This window comes from Branchiostoma floridae, chromosome 5, assembly GCF_000003815.2.
Source record: "Branchiostoma floridae strain S238N-H82 chromosome 5, Bfl_VNyyK, whole genome shotgun sequence".
Lineage (NCBI taxonomy): Eukaryota > Metazoa > Chordata > Leptocardii > Amphioxiformes > Branchiostomatidae > Branchiostoma > Branchiostoma floridae.
Window position 1 is genome coordinate 26,167,208 of NC_049983.1, and position 18,436 is coordinate 26,185,643.

The 18,436-nt window shown below is 41.1% G+C and overlaps 2 protein-coding genes and 1 long non-coding RNA gene across 21 annotated transcripts in view; 1 reads left to right on the forward strand and 2 right to left on the reverse strand.

Annotated features, from left to right (window-relative positions):
• LOC118415233 (calcium-dependent secretion activator 1-like) overlaps positions 1–5,621 on the forward strand; it is a 131,843-nt gene extending 126,222 nt beyond the window's left edge. For all 19 annotated transcript variants that reach the window (XM_035819648.1, XM_035819649.1, XM_035819645.1 and 16 more), the window contains 3 exons: positions 886–993; positions 1,420–1,524; positions 2,660–5,621. In XM_035819648.1, coding sequence (XP_035675541.1) covers positions 886–993; positions 1,420–1,524; positions 2,660–2,842 — 396 coding nt within the window. In that variant the 3' untranslated portion in view covers positions 2,843–5,621. The remainder of the gene's footprint in view (positions 1–885; positions 994–1,419; positions 1,525–2,659) is intronic.
• On the reverse strand, positions 3,695–18,436 carry LOC118415236. The gene is made up of 2 exons (XR_004831093.1): positions 18,157–18,436; positions 3,695–6,786 (listed from the first exon to the last, which is right to left on the reverse strand). It is a non-coding gene; the product is annotated as an uncharacterized LOC118415236 (long non-coding RNA).
• Positions 6,795–15,029, reverse strand: LOC118415235 (NLR family CARD domain-containing protein 4-like). The gene is made up of 6 exons (XM_035819666.1): positions 14,758–15,029; positions 11,935–12,013; positions 11,344–11,601; positions 10,985–11,026; positions 7,913–10,727; positions 6,795–7,504 (listed from the first exon to the last, which is right to left on the reverse strand). The coding sequence occupies exons 2-6, from the start codon at positions 11,963–11,965 to the stop codon at positions 7,435–7,437; spliced, it is 3,216 nt and encodes a 1,071-aa protein (XP_035675559.1). The 5' UTR covers positions 11,966–12,013; positions 14,758–15,029; the 3' UTR covers positions 6,795–7,434.

Consider the following 18,436-nt stretch of genomic DNA (forward strand, 5'->3'; position numbering starts at 1 on the left):
AGGTTGCGACGAAATTATTAGCAATTGGATCTCCTCTCATTGTGAAGTCCTCAATCAAATGTTTGATTCACTTTGATTAAGACGAAGGTTGCTTTCTGTCAGGTTATTGGTCCACGTAGATTTGTGGTGTAAGATTCTACTTTTGTGATATCTTTTGTCTTGAAGTAATAATTATGATCCAGCTTGGGGGTTAAAGAGCATTCATGTACTACTCTGTACTCAGTCTATATTTCTGTGCATTATGCTGCCTTTCTCGACCACATCTTTGCTGTGATGTTGTACCTGTTTCATATGTTGGAATCTTGTATTGTCCTCCTTGTATGTACGTCATCTTCACTTGTTCCATCTTCAATCATGCCATGCCATCATACAAGGAACCACATTTTGTATCAGCACACATGAAGGTTCACGTCTGCATTCCTCTACTAAAGCTTTCAACATTCGTCACTTCGAGGTTGGAAATTTGATAAAATTAACTACCAACAGCAAACAACTCTGTTAGCTCATTTGATACAGGTTGATATGTTGGTACCATAAATGAATTTCCAAACTCATGTGACCATGTTTCCTACTCACTCTCTATTAACACTTCTTCTGTCATGACATGACAACAGGTGTATTTTAAATTCTAAATTGTATGGTGTAATTGAGGCATGTTGTCTAATGGTACTAACTAAATGACACTAACATGTACTACTTTTGCACAGTCAGGTTACTAATATTTTCAGGTATGTATTGTTTCCTGGTGTTAAAGCGACACGTTGATACTGGTTCAAATACCTTCTACCTGTGCATACCCTGCTTTGCTAGTTAAATAAGGAAGTATAAAAGTCGCTTTAAGTATTATCGTTCCTTCATTTATTCACTAACTGCCCCCCTCCCCAGACCCCAGGATTAGAACTGGCAGACTCCTATATGTACTTTGTGCGCATCAACCAGGATATCCTGAGAGACAAGGTGAACGACGAACTGTGGACGCTCAAAGCTTTTGAGGTGAGTCCTTTCAAATACTGTCTGTATCTAAACCACATGATTAATCATTGTTGTCAAGACTAGCCTTTTATAAAGTCTTTAGGTGCTTATGACCGATCTTCAGCATAACACAGCCAGCAACTGCCTAATAATGCATCATAACTGTACATGCGACGTTGCGTTCTCAGTGCTCCTATTTTGGTCGTATGTGGGATTGAAATTGGGTTTTTGTTTGGTCTTCAAGTAAATAGAGTGTATTTTGATATTCCCAGGAACTCCTAAAACAGGAATAATAATTGCACTGAGTGTTTATATCCTGGTTGAATAAATAAACGAAAATGAAAGTCGATTGCAAAGCTGTATGACCACATAGGTGAACAGCCATCTCTGATTACCTATAAAGTGTTTTTATCTGTGTCTAACACGATTTGTGGTCCTGTCCTCCAGCAATGGTACGTAGCAGCGATGAACATCATTGCTGATTGGCTGAAGGAGCGACAGGACATCCAGCTGCACATCTATCAACTCATCACTCTTATGAGGATGTCCAAGGTTGGTTTGATTGTTGGTAGTAGACCCATTCAACTGTATACATTTGTCAACCCCTCACTTCCAAGAGGATGTACAACATAAATGTCCGTCTGTCTGTTTGAAGAAGACTCTATTCATTATTCAGATGTATCAACTCATCACATTAATGAGGATGTCCAAGGTAGCCTCATGTCTGTTCGCAGGAGACTCTATATTCATTATGCACATGCATCACTCTTAAACGGACGTCCAAGGTAGCTGTCTATCTGATTGCTATCGGGTGGACTGACGACTCTCTTCATCAGAGCCAGAATGCATTGCAATGAGCTTACAGTTGGCAGGAATGACATGCAAGGTTCCATTAATGCAGCCTTCAGCACTCGTGTGATGTTGATCTGACAGAAATTTCCCTAAGAGCGGCCATAGGTCTGCATTGTTTTGACCCACTCAAAATAGGAAGTACCCATACTCTTTTTGATAAGTGTGTTGCATTAGTAAACATGCTTGAGGCGCGATTGTTCTCAAACACGGGGCTTCCTTTCACTGTCCTATTCAAGGGACACCCTCAGTCAGAGCTACATTGTAGGAGCTCATTTTTGCAGTACAGTTAGGACATTCGCCAAGTACCCAAGGTTACAAAATCGGAGCATGCCAGTGGTTTTGAAACCTCTTGATTCTTTGCCAAACCCCCTAACAATTACGTTACAAAACGCCATGTAGAAGAGACTGCATATTCTCACATGCGTCCCACTGATGAGGAAGGCCAAGGTATTTGGACCGTTTTTTTTAATTTTGTTCGTTTGTTTAGGACAGCAGTTTTAACCACCTATTAACAGACCTTCCGTGTTACACACTAGCTTTTCAAGCTTATGGCAAAATGTAGCAATATTATATTTCCCTAACCCCATGTGTCAAGCTACCAGCGCTTTCCAAGCGTCCCAGCTTTGTACACATGCTACCACAAGCAGTTGGTTCATTGTAAAGCCAGAACTAATTTCTTGCACCTGAATCTGACTATATTCGAGCCTTTCTTGTCCTCCATTCTGTTTTCTTGTCAATTTTCCTGTTTTCTTGTCAATTTTCCTGTTCAAAAACTTTATTTTGACTACAGGCAAAAAGTGTTTGTACTTGACGAACTTTTTGGGTCTATTTTCAGAAAATGTTTCGTGACTTCGAGCTGCAGGGAGTCATGCCGAACACAATCAACTGCGATTCATTCCAAACCGTGAAGAAGCGGCTCCTGATGGAGGAGTCCTTCCACGCCATGTCGGAAAACGCCCACCAACTCAACGCTGCTGACTCTCTCAGAGAGGACGACACCGATGACGAGGATATGTAAGGGCGACTCTCATTGGTTGACGCGGTTACAAGACTCATTGTGATTGGCTGCAGCAAAGACAAATCACCAATAGCATGACTCAATGTGCTTTTGGATGTATTGACAGGTGTCTAAACAAGAGAGTGGCTCTGATTGGTCTCATACAATGTATGGTTGAAACAAGGTATCTCATTGGATGCGAGCAGCTCTGAACTAGTTATGGTTGGTTCTCGAGCTTGGCGCGACCAATCAGGGCTCTGCTTGTAACTGGACACATTTCCATGTAGTGCATTGTCAAATGTCCGTGTTACAAAAATCGTTGTTGTTGTTACAAAACATACATGTGTCTGTACAAGCTACAAAGCAATCAATTCTTAATGTAGAGAGACTGTCCTATGCAATGTTATTGTTATAGACTTCTAATGTCCCAAACCGAATTTGTGTAGACGGGCTCTATTTTAGAAATGCCACAATGTTTCTTGTTACCCAGAGTTGACGGACCCCAGCACCCCAGACTTACACTTCGGCAAGAATATCACATGCGATAATGTCTGGTTTAAGTACTTAATTTTACTGTAGTGTCTTATTATGTTTGATTGTACGAGGGCATTTGTCAACAGAGCTTTTGCCAGATCATTATACTTTCTGATGTATGAAATTTATATATTGTTTTACACCAAATCATCCCATACGTTGATGTCCTAACGAGAATGTGCTCTATTTGTCATAGTGTCGTTAGACTGAAAAAAAATCTTGAATGGAATTTATAGTATAATGTACAAGAAAAACAAAGTTTGCTGGAGAGAAAACTGGCTAGAGAATGTGAAAAAAACTCCTTTTTCCTAATTAAGCCGAAAAAGTACTTTGAAAGTATGTTATCGCAAGTGGAATTTCTTTGCTACTTTTGAGTGTTGGTTTTGAGTGCTGGATATGGCGTGACGCATTTATACATGTACGGAAGGGCTTCAAGGATGGACTCCACAGGTGTTGAGGTGTCTGCATCACCTTACCTGGCAACGGGTTCACGGAGCAAAGGTTGTAGTTAGTCACATGGGACGGCGCACGGTGTTTGGTGGACAGAGGGGCTCAGAAAAGTTCCAGTTTCCATTTGGGACCTTGAAATTAGCATCGGCGATAGCGTTTGCATGCCTCATTTATTTTCCAAACAAATCGAGAGATTACGCATGAAAGCTAGTGAAAATTTGTGCAAAAGCTTCTCAGAAAGAAACGTCGATTTTTAATGTGGGCTACAAAAATGTTTGTTGATTTTTTTCTCAGAATTTTTTACGATAATCGTTAAATCTTCATGACATGGTACTTATCTTTTAACTATTTCAAAGCAACCTCTGGGTATAACAGATTTTTAAACATTCCTCCTCCTCATCATCAATTGCAGTTGTAATAACAATAATCTGACGTTTCAGAAGTAGGAAGCGACGTCAGGAGCGATCAAAAGTGGTAAATGATTTTATTCCCTCCTGACGTCACTTCCGACTTCCGGAACGTCACCGCAGTGAACCAGTCGTGTGATCAAGATCGGCGAGATCGACTTAAAATTCTTGATGAGTGTTTGCCTTGTGTTGGAACAAAGCTCAAACTTTTTAAAAATCTCTATTACTTTGCTGGCAAAGTTCTTTCATCTTTTCTTCATTTTAAATGCATTTATATAAAGATTTATTGAATTGTGTAAAGAACCCATTTGTTAGAATACCTACTTCTATTCTTTGATTTGATTTAATCTATTCGGCAAAGTGTACCCAATAGATCTTATGAACATTTCTTTCTGCATATTATCTACCCACCGTTGACCTGTTTGGAGCTTTTAACAGGGGTTTGAAATATTAATACAGAAATGGTATGTCTCCCAGCTTGGACAAAGATTGGAGATGTGTATTTTTAATTCGTTCTTAAAAGCAGCAATTTTGCTACTTTTTTTAAAATTTGCCTCAAGCATGAAAAAACCAGAAGGAAATCACTACTTGGCTAATATTGCCGTATTTGGCACGACTCCTTGTATGGATATAGAAAGAACTTCTAGAAGTAGGTCAAAGGTTCCTGGAAGTAGGTCAAAGGTTCCTGGAAGTAGGTCAAAGGTTCCTGGAAGTTTGTACATGATTTCGATGTCTCTTGTCCAGCATCACGTTGGTTTCCAAATTTTTCATTGCAAAATTATGGTAAAAGGCGACAAGCTCATTACAAAAGTAGATCTACGTTGTGCGCTGAAAAGACGTGTTTATTTTCAGTATTACCATCCTAAGTCGCTTGTGTACCCGCATGGATAAGTTAATATAAGCTAAAGATTAAGATGGTATGAAAGATGTTTGAGAGGTACTGCAAGTAAGAGGAATCGCACTTATTCTGTTCTTGCTGTACAATGTATAACAGGTGTTTGTTAATCGGTTTTCTATGATGAAAATATTCGTAATGAGTATGTAATTATTTGAGATCAGCAAATATTTGGATTTTAGAGGAGCGTGGATGTTTTAGTCATTACTGTCCATTTCAGTTTTTAGCATGGAACAAACCAAAGCTCTAAATGTAACCATAAAGTTGTACAGCAGTATCTTGCGTTAATGCTCCTGTAATTAATAAAAAGAGAAATGTTTTAGATACTATAGATTATCCTAGACCTTATACCCTATTCGAGATTGTATGTCATGTAACATTATGTTGATAGCCCAATTTTGACTGTCACGATTTTATTTGTAAATAGACTGAAGATATTTGACATCATGTTAAAGTTACGAAAGAGATTTTACTTCAGTCATATAATGCAGTTATTCTGTATAGTCATAATATATAGAAAAAAGACTGCTTTTAAAAGAATTCCTGCACATTATGTTTGTACAGAATAATGATGGTGCATCTTTAGATATCTCCGGACGAAAGCTGACTTATTTTAGGATGTACAAAATATTAGCCGTAGCCTTTAGAATATAGCAAGTACTGTTCTCTGCTGTGTTATGGTAGGGTTGTTTAGTGTGAGGATGTATGTCGGCAGGTAAGAAGATGTCTACTTACGGCTAAAACAGTTCAGCAGGCTAGGCCTGTGAAATTGTTTCTTCTTTGTACTTAAAGCTCAAAGTGTTTCTTGTAAATCTTGATTTGATTTCATTTATTCGGCTGTAAAGAGTGAAATACAGCCAGGACTGCCCAACTAGCCGGGGGCTATTAATCAGAAGAAGGAAGAGTCATCTACTTCCAACATTTATTTCGGACTAATACCGTCGTCCATCAAAAGTCGTCATTTGTAATTTTGTTTCCAATAGCAAATAGTTTGTTTTTTTCATTAAAAGTGGCCCTCATGTGCGCAGCAACATTTGGATTTCTTGGAGATATACCTTTATGTGATTTAAAGAGTTACTCCTCATATGGATGAACCGTTTATGGTGAACATGTTCCTACTTACTGCCGACACAAACGCCGAACGGAAAATTAACTGGGGACGTCACTTCACCAATGGTGCTAGGGCTGCAGTAAGTCAGGAGTAGAGGAGAGCATCCGTGTAAAATATGGAAATCCTAAATCAGAATTATAAACATGCCTGATGTAGCTCTTCAGCATTGGTATAGCAGGACACAGTGCAAAATTGTTGACGTTGACTCTAACACAAATGTTCTTAAATGTCAGTGTTACAATGACTTTATCTTTGTAAGTATTTCTTTCAGTTTTTCTTTCTTTAAAAAATACTCCTGTTCTAGCTCTTAGAATAAAAGATCTTGGTAAAGGACACAGTAAGACGATGATTATTGTCTATGGTAGCTCTCTTTTCTTTGTGTTGGGTAAGACATCGAAACTTTGCACTGTGTCCATTGTACCTATTATTCTACTACACGCGAACCACTCTCATATCTGTAGCGCATCATGTCCACGTATTACTGCCCACAGTGTCAACAGGCAGCTGACCTGAGTTATTTTTTCTCAGTTGAATGTTGCCGGTGGCCGTTAAAGTAGCTCGGTGTGACCTGAGTTGTTTTTCTCAGTTGAATGTTGCCGGTGGCCGTTAGAGTAGCTCGATGTGCCCGTGTGTAGCCTCTAGACGTGTCTCCGCTCTCAGCTTTGGTGGTTCATGAAAAGTGCTGACAATAGACGTCAGCCTGTACATACAGACCTTATGGAGAAGGTGAACACTACTCAATATTTATTGTAGAGATTCCGTTTTTGTATGGCAATCTTGGTATATCTGTGTCTGTATATGGCTATCGGTGCATTAAAGGTCTGCAACACTTCACGGCTGGTTCTGTTGTCGTCTTCAAGCACATGTAGGAAGGAACATCGAAACGTTTGCTGACTGCCCCGTTGAGACAAGGCTAACTGGTATACTCTGAATACACCAAGAAGATGTTGGGAGGAAATGTGCACTAGGATTTTCTATACTCCTTTATTGTCAAAGTATTTTCAAAATCACACGTAACATCAGCAAGGCAATGCTTCTAGGCACACGTTCTGAAACAGCGAAAAACAAATCTAGTCCAAAATTAAAACCTCAAAGTACCTCACAATTGGTTAATCTGCAATTTCTTATTATTATTTCTGAGCCTTGTCAACGGGGCTCTGGAATCATTTATTACATTTTGAAGCAGTCGGCGACCACGAGGCACGAAACCGTAAATCTACCACGGATTCAAAGTCAAGCAGCTGGCGCTGGTATCCGCTCCTTCAGGAACTCCCCCCTTGTCATACCTGTAGTTGGAAGATTGAACACTTATGGAGGCAGTCTGAACTCAGGTTCTACAGATAAACTTTCTTCTGGAGAAATAAAGACTCCAACGAGCACTTTTGATGTTATCTAGTGTAACTAAATACAGAATCATCTTAGTGACGTTTAACTATAATCGTGTGCCTTAATTGGCCAAATATACATGTGTAATAAACTTTTTAGATGTGTATATTCTGTGGAAATGCGCATAACTTGATGTGCATGTAGGTAGTCTCCAAGTGTGTTCGTCAATACAAATTACTTGTTACCATCTTGATTAGTCCCAGAAGAGAGAAAATTTAAACTAGTGAAAGTGAGTAGATATTTCTAATGGTATTACAGGTCACTTACATCAAGATTGGACATGTTTGCAGTATGCACCATGTACTTACCATAGCCTGTCCAATGTTGGGTGTTCCTCAGCAGCCTGCACCACAGCCTGGAACCCTGCAGGCTCCATGGAGATGTACCACAGGTCCAGCCACTCCAGGACAGGGAGCCTGGGCAGAGCCTTGGCCAGAGTCATGGCAGCGGTGTCAGACAGGTGTGTATGTGTGTCAGCCTGAGTCACGTCAGCTGTGTCAGGAAGATGGGCGGGTGTATCCCAGGAACCAGACATGTCCAGCCTGGTCAGTGCCGGCAGTGCGATGATGAGCTGTGCGACCCTCCCTAGTCCGGTTCCTGTTACTCCCCGAACTCCCCCTATGTGCAGTTCCTGCAGTGTGTTGTTGGTCAGACTCTTGTCACCAGCTGGATTTTGTTCGATGTCCAATCTTTTGGGCTGGCAGAGTGTCTCTACCAGTGAGACAATCCCCGAGTCTCCGATTTTATTGAAGCTCACATCCAACACCTGTAGTTGTACCAGGTGAGGCAGAGCTTGGACCAGGGTTGATATTCCCCTGTCACTAATACCTGTACACCTGAGAAGCAGCACCTTTATGGCTGTGAGTTGTGGGAGGATATCGGCTATGCATTCCAGCCCAGGGTCACCTATGTTGATGTTCCTACTAATGTCCAGTTTGATCAGTGTGTTTGACCTACACAGCGCAGGGACCAATTTGCGCATGCCTGTGTTGCTGATGCCGATCCGCTCCAAGACAAACACCTGCATTGCTGTGAAGTTGAGGAGGGCGGCAGAGACAGATTCCATCTCAGTGTCACTGATATCATTCTGACTTATATCAAGTTCTGTCAGTTCTTCTAAGTGGCGCATTTTGGGAACTAAGGATTTCATACCAACAGCTGTCATGCACACCAACTTAAGGCGGAGTACAGTCAGGTGTGGAACACTAGATAGCCCAGACTCTAGGACGTTCATCCCAGCATCGCCAATGTCACGGTTGTTACTCAGATCCAGCTCCTTTAACAGAGGCATGTGACCGAACCCTTGCACAAGTACCTGGAGCATTGATGGTGTTAGTCCCGTGTCTGACAGATCTAGCGCCCTCATACCAGGAACATTCATTAGAACTGAAACCAGCCTGGTTGTCTGATCAGGTGAGCCAAGATGTGCATTATAACATAGTTTAAGGTCTAACTGCAGGCCAAGAATGGGGGAGGCAAAAAGCTGTTGCAAGTACTGAAAACCGTCTTCTCCACTGAGACTTAGCATTACATTGTTCTGGAGAAGCGATGACTGAATGTTTTGTAAGTAATACTTCAGAGCAGCATGCTGTTTCTTGTGCCTTTCGAGGTCCATGGTGATAACTGGCAGGGCTCTGCTAACAGCTTGTAGTACATCCGGCTCTTTGTTTTCGTTTAGAATGTCGAGGCAGAGCAAAACAAATGTTCTATAATTTTCAGCTGACTTCCTTATAAATGCCTTGACAGGCATGTGAGACTTCTGAAAGTTATATGGTCGTAAACATGAGAACTCTTTGCTGCTGAGGTTGATCATTTCTGCCATCACAACTTGTGTCGCCCGTGAGTCACAGCCACACGTGAACTGAATCAGATTACTGAGTTTAAGTGCCTTGTGTATAGAAGTGAGCTGCAGCAATTCACCAATGTCTTCATTCCCCATAGCATGAGCGACATATCGTCCGGCCAGGAAGTCTTGCATTGTCTTATGTGAAAAGTTAAGCTGCTTCTTTGGATGTACTTTAGAGGCAGACACATCCAAGGTGACCACGCCAAGCCTTAAAAGCAAGTCCCAGTTTATATGTTGCCCTTCTAATTGTGTAAGATCAATGAATGTCTTATTCCCCAGCAACGCTTCTAGTGCAAACATACCGAGCTGCAGTAACGTATCATTCACCCCTGTTAGAAGTCTTTCTGTGAGCATGTCCACTCCTTCCCGCTTACAGTGCTTTTTAACCAAACATTTCAACAGGTTATTGTACAGTCCCGTCATTGTTCCAGTTGACACCAACTCTTGGTCCTCCTCACACAACACACAAACCAATAGCAGGAAAATCGGGGTTCGGACCAAATCAGTAACAAGTGAGTTTTTGTCAAGAATTGCCTGGAGGCCGTCTGCTATGTGAGGGTTTCCGATGATGCTAAAATACTGTTGTATATATTTTCTCATGTGTTCAGGGGAGAAGCCTTTGATGTGGACTTGATAGTCTGGCTGAGTGTACTGCTGCACTCCTGCCGAGGGTCGGGAAGTGATTACAATCATGCTAAATGGGTACAACTTGCCATCCAACAGTTTGGGAATGGCCTGTCCGGGTGCCCTGGCCTCAGTTCTCAGCTCATCATACCCATCTAGGAGGAAGAGAACACGGGACTGATTTTTCTCAAGGATGGTTTCAATTGACCCCACATCCACACCTTTAGTGGTGGGAACACATTGGTCCAACACTATCATCTCTATGGTCTCACCATCTCTCACCTCCCTAAGGTGGATCAAAAGGATGATGTCATGCCGTCTGCCCAGCTCAGTTTTCTTTGAAACGGCATCGAGGGCTTCTTTGGACAGAAATGTTGTCTTTCCCCCTCCGGCTTCACCCTCAATCAGAACACATCTTATTTCTGTAGACTGTGCTGTGATATCTGGGTTGAACAAGTCGTCTAGCGAATTTAACTTTGTTTCTTGTCCTGACAAGAGACCGTCTTCAGACATTTCTAATAGATTTGCACTTGTTGGTACCAACTCTAACTGCGTGAAGATATCGCTGATGGTAAGTGTGAAGTTGTCATTCCAGATTAGAGGCTTGACGTGAGTCAGCTTCAACTCATAGTATTTCTTCACAGCTTTCACAACTGGAATAAAAGGGTCACTTTCTGAAGACTATAATGATTATTTCTGAATGTGTATCTTTACCAATTATTATTTCATGGTATTGAGTACTTTTGGTGAGCCAATTAGATATGGCGAAGAAATTAATGTAAATGCATGCATGACAAATTTAGTTTTACTTTATATGTGACTATAAGAAATAGCGAGACAAGCAAATGATAGGTGCTATATGCACAACGAGATACACCACTAAGTTACAGGAATTGTCAATCGCTCTTACCTGCTATCTCCTGTTGGCTACTTGAGGCTTGTGATTGTGACTCTGGATAGATAGATAAAAGATCTATTAGTAAAGAAAAGTTTGGAAACCTGTATTGTATTCATCTTTATTGCATACTTAGAATCAAAGGCTGTAGAGCTCTAGTATCAAGATCTGACTTTGTAGAATACTTCACAGGCATGACGGCCATCTGTCCAAATTCTGATTGAGAAATATTTCATATCTATTCAGATATCATGTACCTATTTTAATCTACGCTGAGCAATGGAAAGAAAAGGTGTGAAATCAATTTCATCTGATGATAAAGACAAATTTGAGCTTGGATTTGCTGTGGAATGGAAGGGAACAAAAATACATACCAGGATATTTGTTCTTTAGACCGTCCACCGTACTCTGTAAGTTTGCCTCAGACAGAGCCTCTAGCAGGACCTCTCTAGTGGACTTTTCTCCGTTACATTTGAGCCATTCCTCCAACAGGTCCATACAGCGGGACTTGTCATCTCGGTTTCTACCGGCAATGTTGTTGATGTCTGATCGCCGAAAATCAAGATGGAAGGCCAGGTCCTTCCAATCTGAGCTGACATTCTCTTTTATGTAAAAGAAGTATTTACGAACACCTGAAAAGTAAAATGAATCTTGTCATTTATCATCTGTAATCGATATGATTTATATCTCTTTCCAACACTGCGCTCTAGATTTCATGTATTTGGCAATTGTTCCATAATCTACAGTATTTCAGAGTAATGTCAATCTTAAGCCACAATCACAGATCCATTTTTTATTCTGGGCACTTGGGACTATCCGATATCTACTGAATAGACTAGCTGTCTGCAGTTATACCTTAGAATTCATTATTTCTGTGGCCATAACTGAAATAATTTGCACAGACAGATAAATGATGCTTCACAACTAAGTGTACGGCAAGAGTTTAGGCTTGTACATAGCCTTACCTGTCGCAAAGTCATGCCATCCCTCCGCCATGGAAATTGTACGAGTGACTTTGTAGTCCTTTGTAGACTTAACACTAATCTGAAATAATGAAATGCCTCGTTAAATTGACGAAATGGTTATTTAATGATTTCTGAGATCATGGTCCAGTGTAGTGTTCCAGTCGTGTTCTCTGCGTTTTCCTATATTCTGTCACTAATCTGGGATTATCTTTTGCCCTGAGGTGTAAACATACCCAGAACATTTGTCGCTGTCATCGTATTTACGTGACTTGTAGGATAGCTTTGTGCATGCAAGGAGGTTCAACCTCAAAGCTGGTAAATATTACGTAGTCAAATGTCACAAAACAATGTCGTTCGTCTCAATTGAGACGTATTGTAACGTGCGGTTTACATAGTTACCCACACCTCGTGTTTACATAGCTAACATTGTGAAGCAAACCTGATAAACGTAACCAAGTCGGTGCAAACGCACACAATTCGTTAGAAAAACAAATAAACATGTATGACAACAAGCTACGAGAAAGCTGACATGGTCAGCACAAAACTATATAGATGACTGGACAGCTGCAGGGAAATGTGTTGAACCTTCAACTACAAGGATCTAAAAAGACGATATGTTGCAAAAAAACATGTCGATTGCATGGGATTATTTCTTTTACTTACTCTTCATACTAGCAGTTGTAAAATCCAAAGACACGTATACGGTCCACCCTGAGCATGCGTATAAAGTTAGTAATGGTATCAGTAAAAAAGGTTTTTAAACTATCGCTAGTCAACGGGATATTTACAACGGGATGTCGGTCGTCCCACCTGTTTAAATATGTTCCCGTATCGTAGGTTTGTTTCATATAAACTTACCACAGGAGACGTTCTTTTCTAAAATCCTATCCTACTTCCGCTTTTCAGCCCAGGTTTCAGCACGCCAATTCTTTCGACTTTAAGGTCAAAACTGACCTTCGTTACAAACGATTTCTGGCGGTCAGTTGAATCTTGACAGTTCCTTAGTCCCTGTGGCGGTGTGACTTAGCGATCCGAGCAGATAAAACCCGCTAAACTTGAGATTTACAGAGGTTTAGTCCGGCTGCCCCCAGCCACCGCCATGGTGGGAGGGGACTGGAACAGTCCATTCCACTACCAGGGGAGCGTAATCTAACCCCTCAGGAAACAACCGAAGAACAAAAGAATGACGTCAATGGCGGGTCGATCGTGTAACCTGCAGGTGTTTATACTCCAAGCAGATGTTGAGAGCTGCCTGGGTGGGTGGATAAACAATGTATGGCCTGGCGTTTTGTTGGCATAGATTGTTGCTTGGAGGTTAGCTCTTGGTACTTTTATGAATGAATGAATGAAAGACCTTACTTGTACATTTACGCATTGTCTATCGTATGGCAAAACAAACATATATATCGAACTTTACAGGGCAGTTTTAAGAACTGTGCACGAGTTGAACAAGGTAGACGGGTGCTGCACTAAGTTAACGTACTTAATATTAACAGACGAACCCTGTTGCAAAATTAACTTCTATGGTTCTGATATGTTACTATTAGGGCTGATAAAAGAGATCGGCACTTGGAGGGATTCATGAAACTGATTATGTGACAGGTCATTACTGTTGTATAATGACTGTATAAACGCACTAATAAGTGGTTCTCATGATATGTGTAACGACGAGTGCATCCTCCGGGTGTTTGGAGCTAAATGTATATGCCAAACGGACAGGGGAAACCGACATGTGAACGATACTAGTTCGCCGTCTCTTTGTATTAACAATTACAGATATACAACATAAATTCTTGCCATTGAAAAGGAGGAATTGGTTACGGCAAAAACCATGCTTTTGGTAATACTGTCATTCAACTTCTCCCTTTAACATCTTCGACTTTCTCTAATATTTTACGTACGCTTCACGTTTTCCACTAAAAGAATCAACTACACGCATAATTTGTGCATTGTCTTCTGACAATGGTTTATTTTGACTCCTTTGTGATTGACCCTAGAATCAATTACCAACATAGTCAACGCAACCTAAAATATATATCTGCTATCCAGACAACGCGAAGGTTAAAGCAATTATCTTCTGCGCATGCCCTGTCAAATATGATCCAAGCCCTACTCCTGACCAGGGACATTTTGCCCGTTGCCACGAAAACAAGATTATAGTCCGTACTTGAGTGACAAGTCTTTGTACCGGCAGTTTACCTTCCCACCCTCCAGGTGTGCAGAGCTAAATTTTTAAAGCAAACAGACTGGGGAAAACCGACTGGCGGACGTGACCACTTTTTGCATTGTTCACACCACCCCCATTCCACTATGTCGGCGCTCTCGCTGTGACCAAGCGATTGGAAAGAGCGTTAACGAATTCCATAGTCAAAAGAAACAAATCTTTTTACCCTTTGGGTGTTTTGTATTAGCAGGCATAGTCTTGTATTTTACATGAGATTCTAATTATCAAGTAAAGGGTACAAAATATCCAATTTAGGTCGCAGTTAGGTCGCAGCGCGATCGCCGTGTTCTGGAATGGGGGCCTAATTGTAATAGAATTTATATATCATTTATAGGGGTAAAACATGCCAGGCAAACAACATGGGGTTCGTAGATAATCTAGAGGGGTTTAAACACCATACTAAAACGGTAAGAAATGATATCTAAAAAAAAAAACACGCATATGTAAGTGCTAGAAGTACACGGACACCTGTTACAACTTAAACTCAACGGCACAATTATGTGCTTAGTGTCACGTCAGTTTTGTCCTGATTCTAACCCTTGGGTTCTATGCAATAAAATAAGAGTTGTCATGTTGCCAATGTGATTTTGAAGACTTACCTCTAGTGTGGTTTTCTTCTCGTCCGAAGTTCCAGTTCCGCTTTTTCAGCTTAGGTGTAAGTTGAGAGTCTTGATTTTAAATTGATAAAAAGTTTCAGAAATTGTCAATAAAAACAATTTCCTGTCGGGCCGTTTAAACCTTAACAGCTTCCCGGTCCCTGTAGCGGTGTGACGGAGCGATCCGAACAGATAAAACCCGCTAAACTTGCGTTTTACAGAGTTTTAGTCCGGCTGCCCCCAGCCACCGCCATGGTGGGAGGGGACTGGAACAGTCCAAACCTTTTCCAGGGGATGAATTTATAATTTTTTAAGGCTGAAGTCATCAAATGTGACGTCAATGGCGCGACCAATCAGAATGCGCCCCAGATGAACCTTAGACCCTGGGGCTCGGGACATGTAATCTCCAAGCAGACGTGCAGCGTCACCTTACTTTGTATTTTTTATGTGGCGTTTGGTGCCTAATTCAAGTCGCGCACATTTTTAACGCCTTGCCTCGCCACACAGTGAAAAATACCTACCAGATACACTTGCTAAATTGCTAAGATGTCTTTGTTTCACGGACAAGCTATTTGACCAGACATGCTATCATAACATCCATCATTCTCATTCTCATTTCTCGCTATAGCATGAAAGAGACGCGTTCATGTCAAACGATGACCTCTATTCGGTAGGAACTGAATGTATCACGAACCATGTTGGTTAACAACGAAGACATGGTGAAAAACAGCTAGCAACGTTAACAGGTGACCACACCCATCCAAGGACGCGGGTGAATTTATTTTGCTGAAGCTTAAGTCATTAAATGTGACGTCATTGGGGTATGACCAATCATGGTGTGGCCTGGATGAACCTTAGACCCAGGAGCTCGGGACATGTAATCTCCAAGCAGATGAGCAGCGTCGCATTACTTTGTTGATTTTATGCGGCGTTAGGTGCATTATTCAGGTCGCGCGGTTTTTTAAAACCTGACGCCTCGCCTCACTATGGAAAAGACATACCAGGCACCACAGATACAATTGCAAGCCATGCTAAAAACCAGCCTTGCTAAAACATAAAGGAGACGTGTTCATCTCAAACAATGACCTCTAGTCGGTTGGAACTGTTTGTATCATGTTGGTTAACCATGGAGACAATGTGAAAAAAATGGGTCGCAACAGGAGACCACACTCATCCAAGGACACGGGTGAAATCATAACCCTTTTTTGCTGAAGCTTAAGTCAACAAATGTGACGTCGTTGGGATATGACCAATCATAACACGCCCTGCATGACCATTAGACCCTGGGGCTCGGAACATTCAATCTTCAAGCAGATGTGCAGCGTCAACATGCTTTGTAGATTTTATGCGGCGTTAGGTGCATAATTCAGGTCGCGCGTTTTTTTTAACTTGACGCCTCGTCTCACTATGGAAAAGACGTACCAGGCACCACAGATACAATTGCAAAATTGCCAAGATGTCTTTATTTCATGGACCGGAAAAAGGACCTATGCTTTAACATGAAAGAAACGTATTCGCTTCAAACAATGACCTTTATTCGGTTGGAACTGTTAGTATCACGTACCATCTGGGTTAACCATGGACGTATAATGAAAAATGGCTCGAAGCAGGTGACCAAACCCATCCAAGGACACGGGTGAATGGCTTTTTGGCTGAAGCTTAAGTCAGCAAATGTGACGTCATTGGAATATAACCAATCATAACACGCCCTGTATGACAATTAGACCCTGGGGCTCGGAACATTCAATCTTCAAGCAGATGTGCAGCGTCAACATTACTTTGTAGGTTTTATGTGGCATTTAGTACGTGATTCAGGTGGTCCACGCCTTGACTCACCATGGAAAAAAGGATACCAGACGCCAAAGACGAACTTACATAATTGATAAAAACGGCTTTATTTCACGGACCAACCCAGCCATGCGAAGACATATGAAATGTAAGAAATGATATTTGATAATGTACTAGTATTAATGTACATTCGGTAACCATACATCTACATATCTGGATCCTGTGGTCCTGCGCTTGTGATTAATAAGAAGAGAAATGTTTCAGATACTATAGATTATTCTAGACCTTTTGCCTTCTTCGAGATTGTATGTCATGTAATATTATGTTGATAGCCCAATTTTGACTGTCACGATTTGTAAATAGACTGAAGACATTTGTTATCATATGAAAGTTACGAAAGAGATTTTACTTCAGTCATATAATGCAGTTATTCTGTATAGTCATAATATAAAAAAAAGACTGCTTTTAAAGAATTCCTGCACATTATGTTTGTACAGAATAATGATGGTGCATCTTTAGATATCTCCGGACGAAAGCTGACTTATTTTAGGATGTAAAAAATATTAGCCGTAGCCTTTAGAATATAGCAAGTCCTGTTCTCTGCTGTGTTATGGTAGGGTTGTTTAGAGTGAGGATGAATGTCGGCAGGTAGGAAGATGTCAACTTACGGCTAATACAGTTCAGCCAACTAGGCCGTTGTGAAACTGTTTCTTCTTTGTACTTAAAGCTCAAAGTGTTTCTTGTAAATCTTGATTTGATTTGATTTATTCAGCTGTTAAGAGGGAAATACAGCCAGGACTGCCCAACTAGCCGGGGGCTATTAATCAGAAGAAGGAATAGTCACCTACTTCCAACATTTATTTCGGACTAATACCGTTGTCCATCAAAGAGCCAGTCGAGATGCAAAATATCCTAATTTCTCATTATCAAAAATAACAAAAGTCGTCATTTGTAATTTTGTTTCCAATAGCAATAGTTTTTTTTTCATTAAAAGTGGCCCTCATGTGCGCAGCAACATTTGGATTTCTTGGAGATATACCTTTATGTGATTTAAAGAGTTACTCCTCCTATGGATGAACCGTTTATGGTGAACATGTTCCTACTTACTGCCGACACAAACGCCGAACGGAAAATTAACTGGGGACGTCACATCACCAATGGTGCTAGGGCTGCAGTAAGCCAGGAGTAGAGGAGAGCATCCGTGTAAAATATGGAAATCCATAATTAGAATTATTAACATGCCTGTTGTAGCTCTTCAGTATTGGTATAACAGGACACGGTGCAAAATTGTTGACGTTGACTCTAACACAAGGGTTCTTAAATGTCTGTGTTACAATGACTTCTTTCTGTGAGCTTTATCTCCTAGGTCCTAAGTATTTCTTTAAGTTTAAAAATACTCCTGTTCTAGCTCTTAGAATAAAAGGTCTTGGTAAAGGACACAGTAAGACAATAATTATTGTCTATGGTAGCCCTCTGTTCTTTGTGTTGGGTCAGAGATTGAAAACTTTGCACTGTGTCTGTTGTAGCTTTTAATTTAGCACACGTGAACCACTCTCATATCTGTACCGCATCATGTCCACGTAATACTGCCCACAGTGTCAACTGGCAGCTGACCTGAGTTGTTTTTCTCAGTTGAATGTTGCCGGTGGCCGTTAGAGTAGCTCGATGTGACCGTGTGTAGCCTCTAGACATGTCTCCGCTCTCAGCTTTGGTGGTTCATGAAAAGTGCTGACAATAGACGTCAGCCTGTACATACAGACCTTATGGAGAAGGTGAACACTACTCGATATTTATTGTAGAGATTCCGTTTTTGTATGGCGATCTTGGTATATCTGTGTCTGTATATGGCTATCGGTGCATTAAAGGTCTGCAACACTTCACGGCTGCGTCTGGT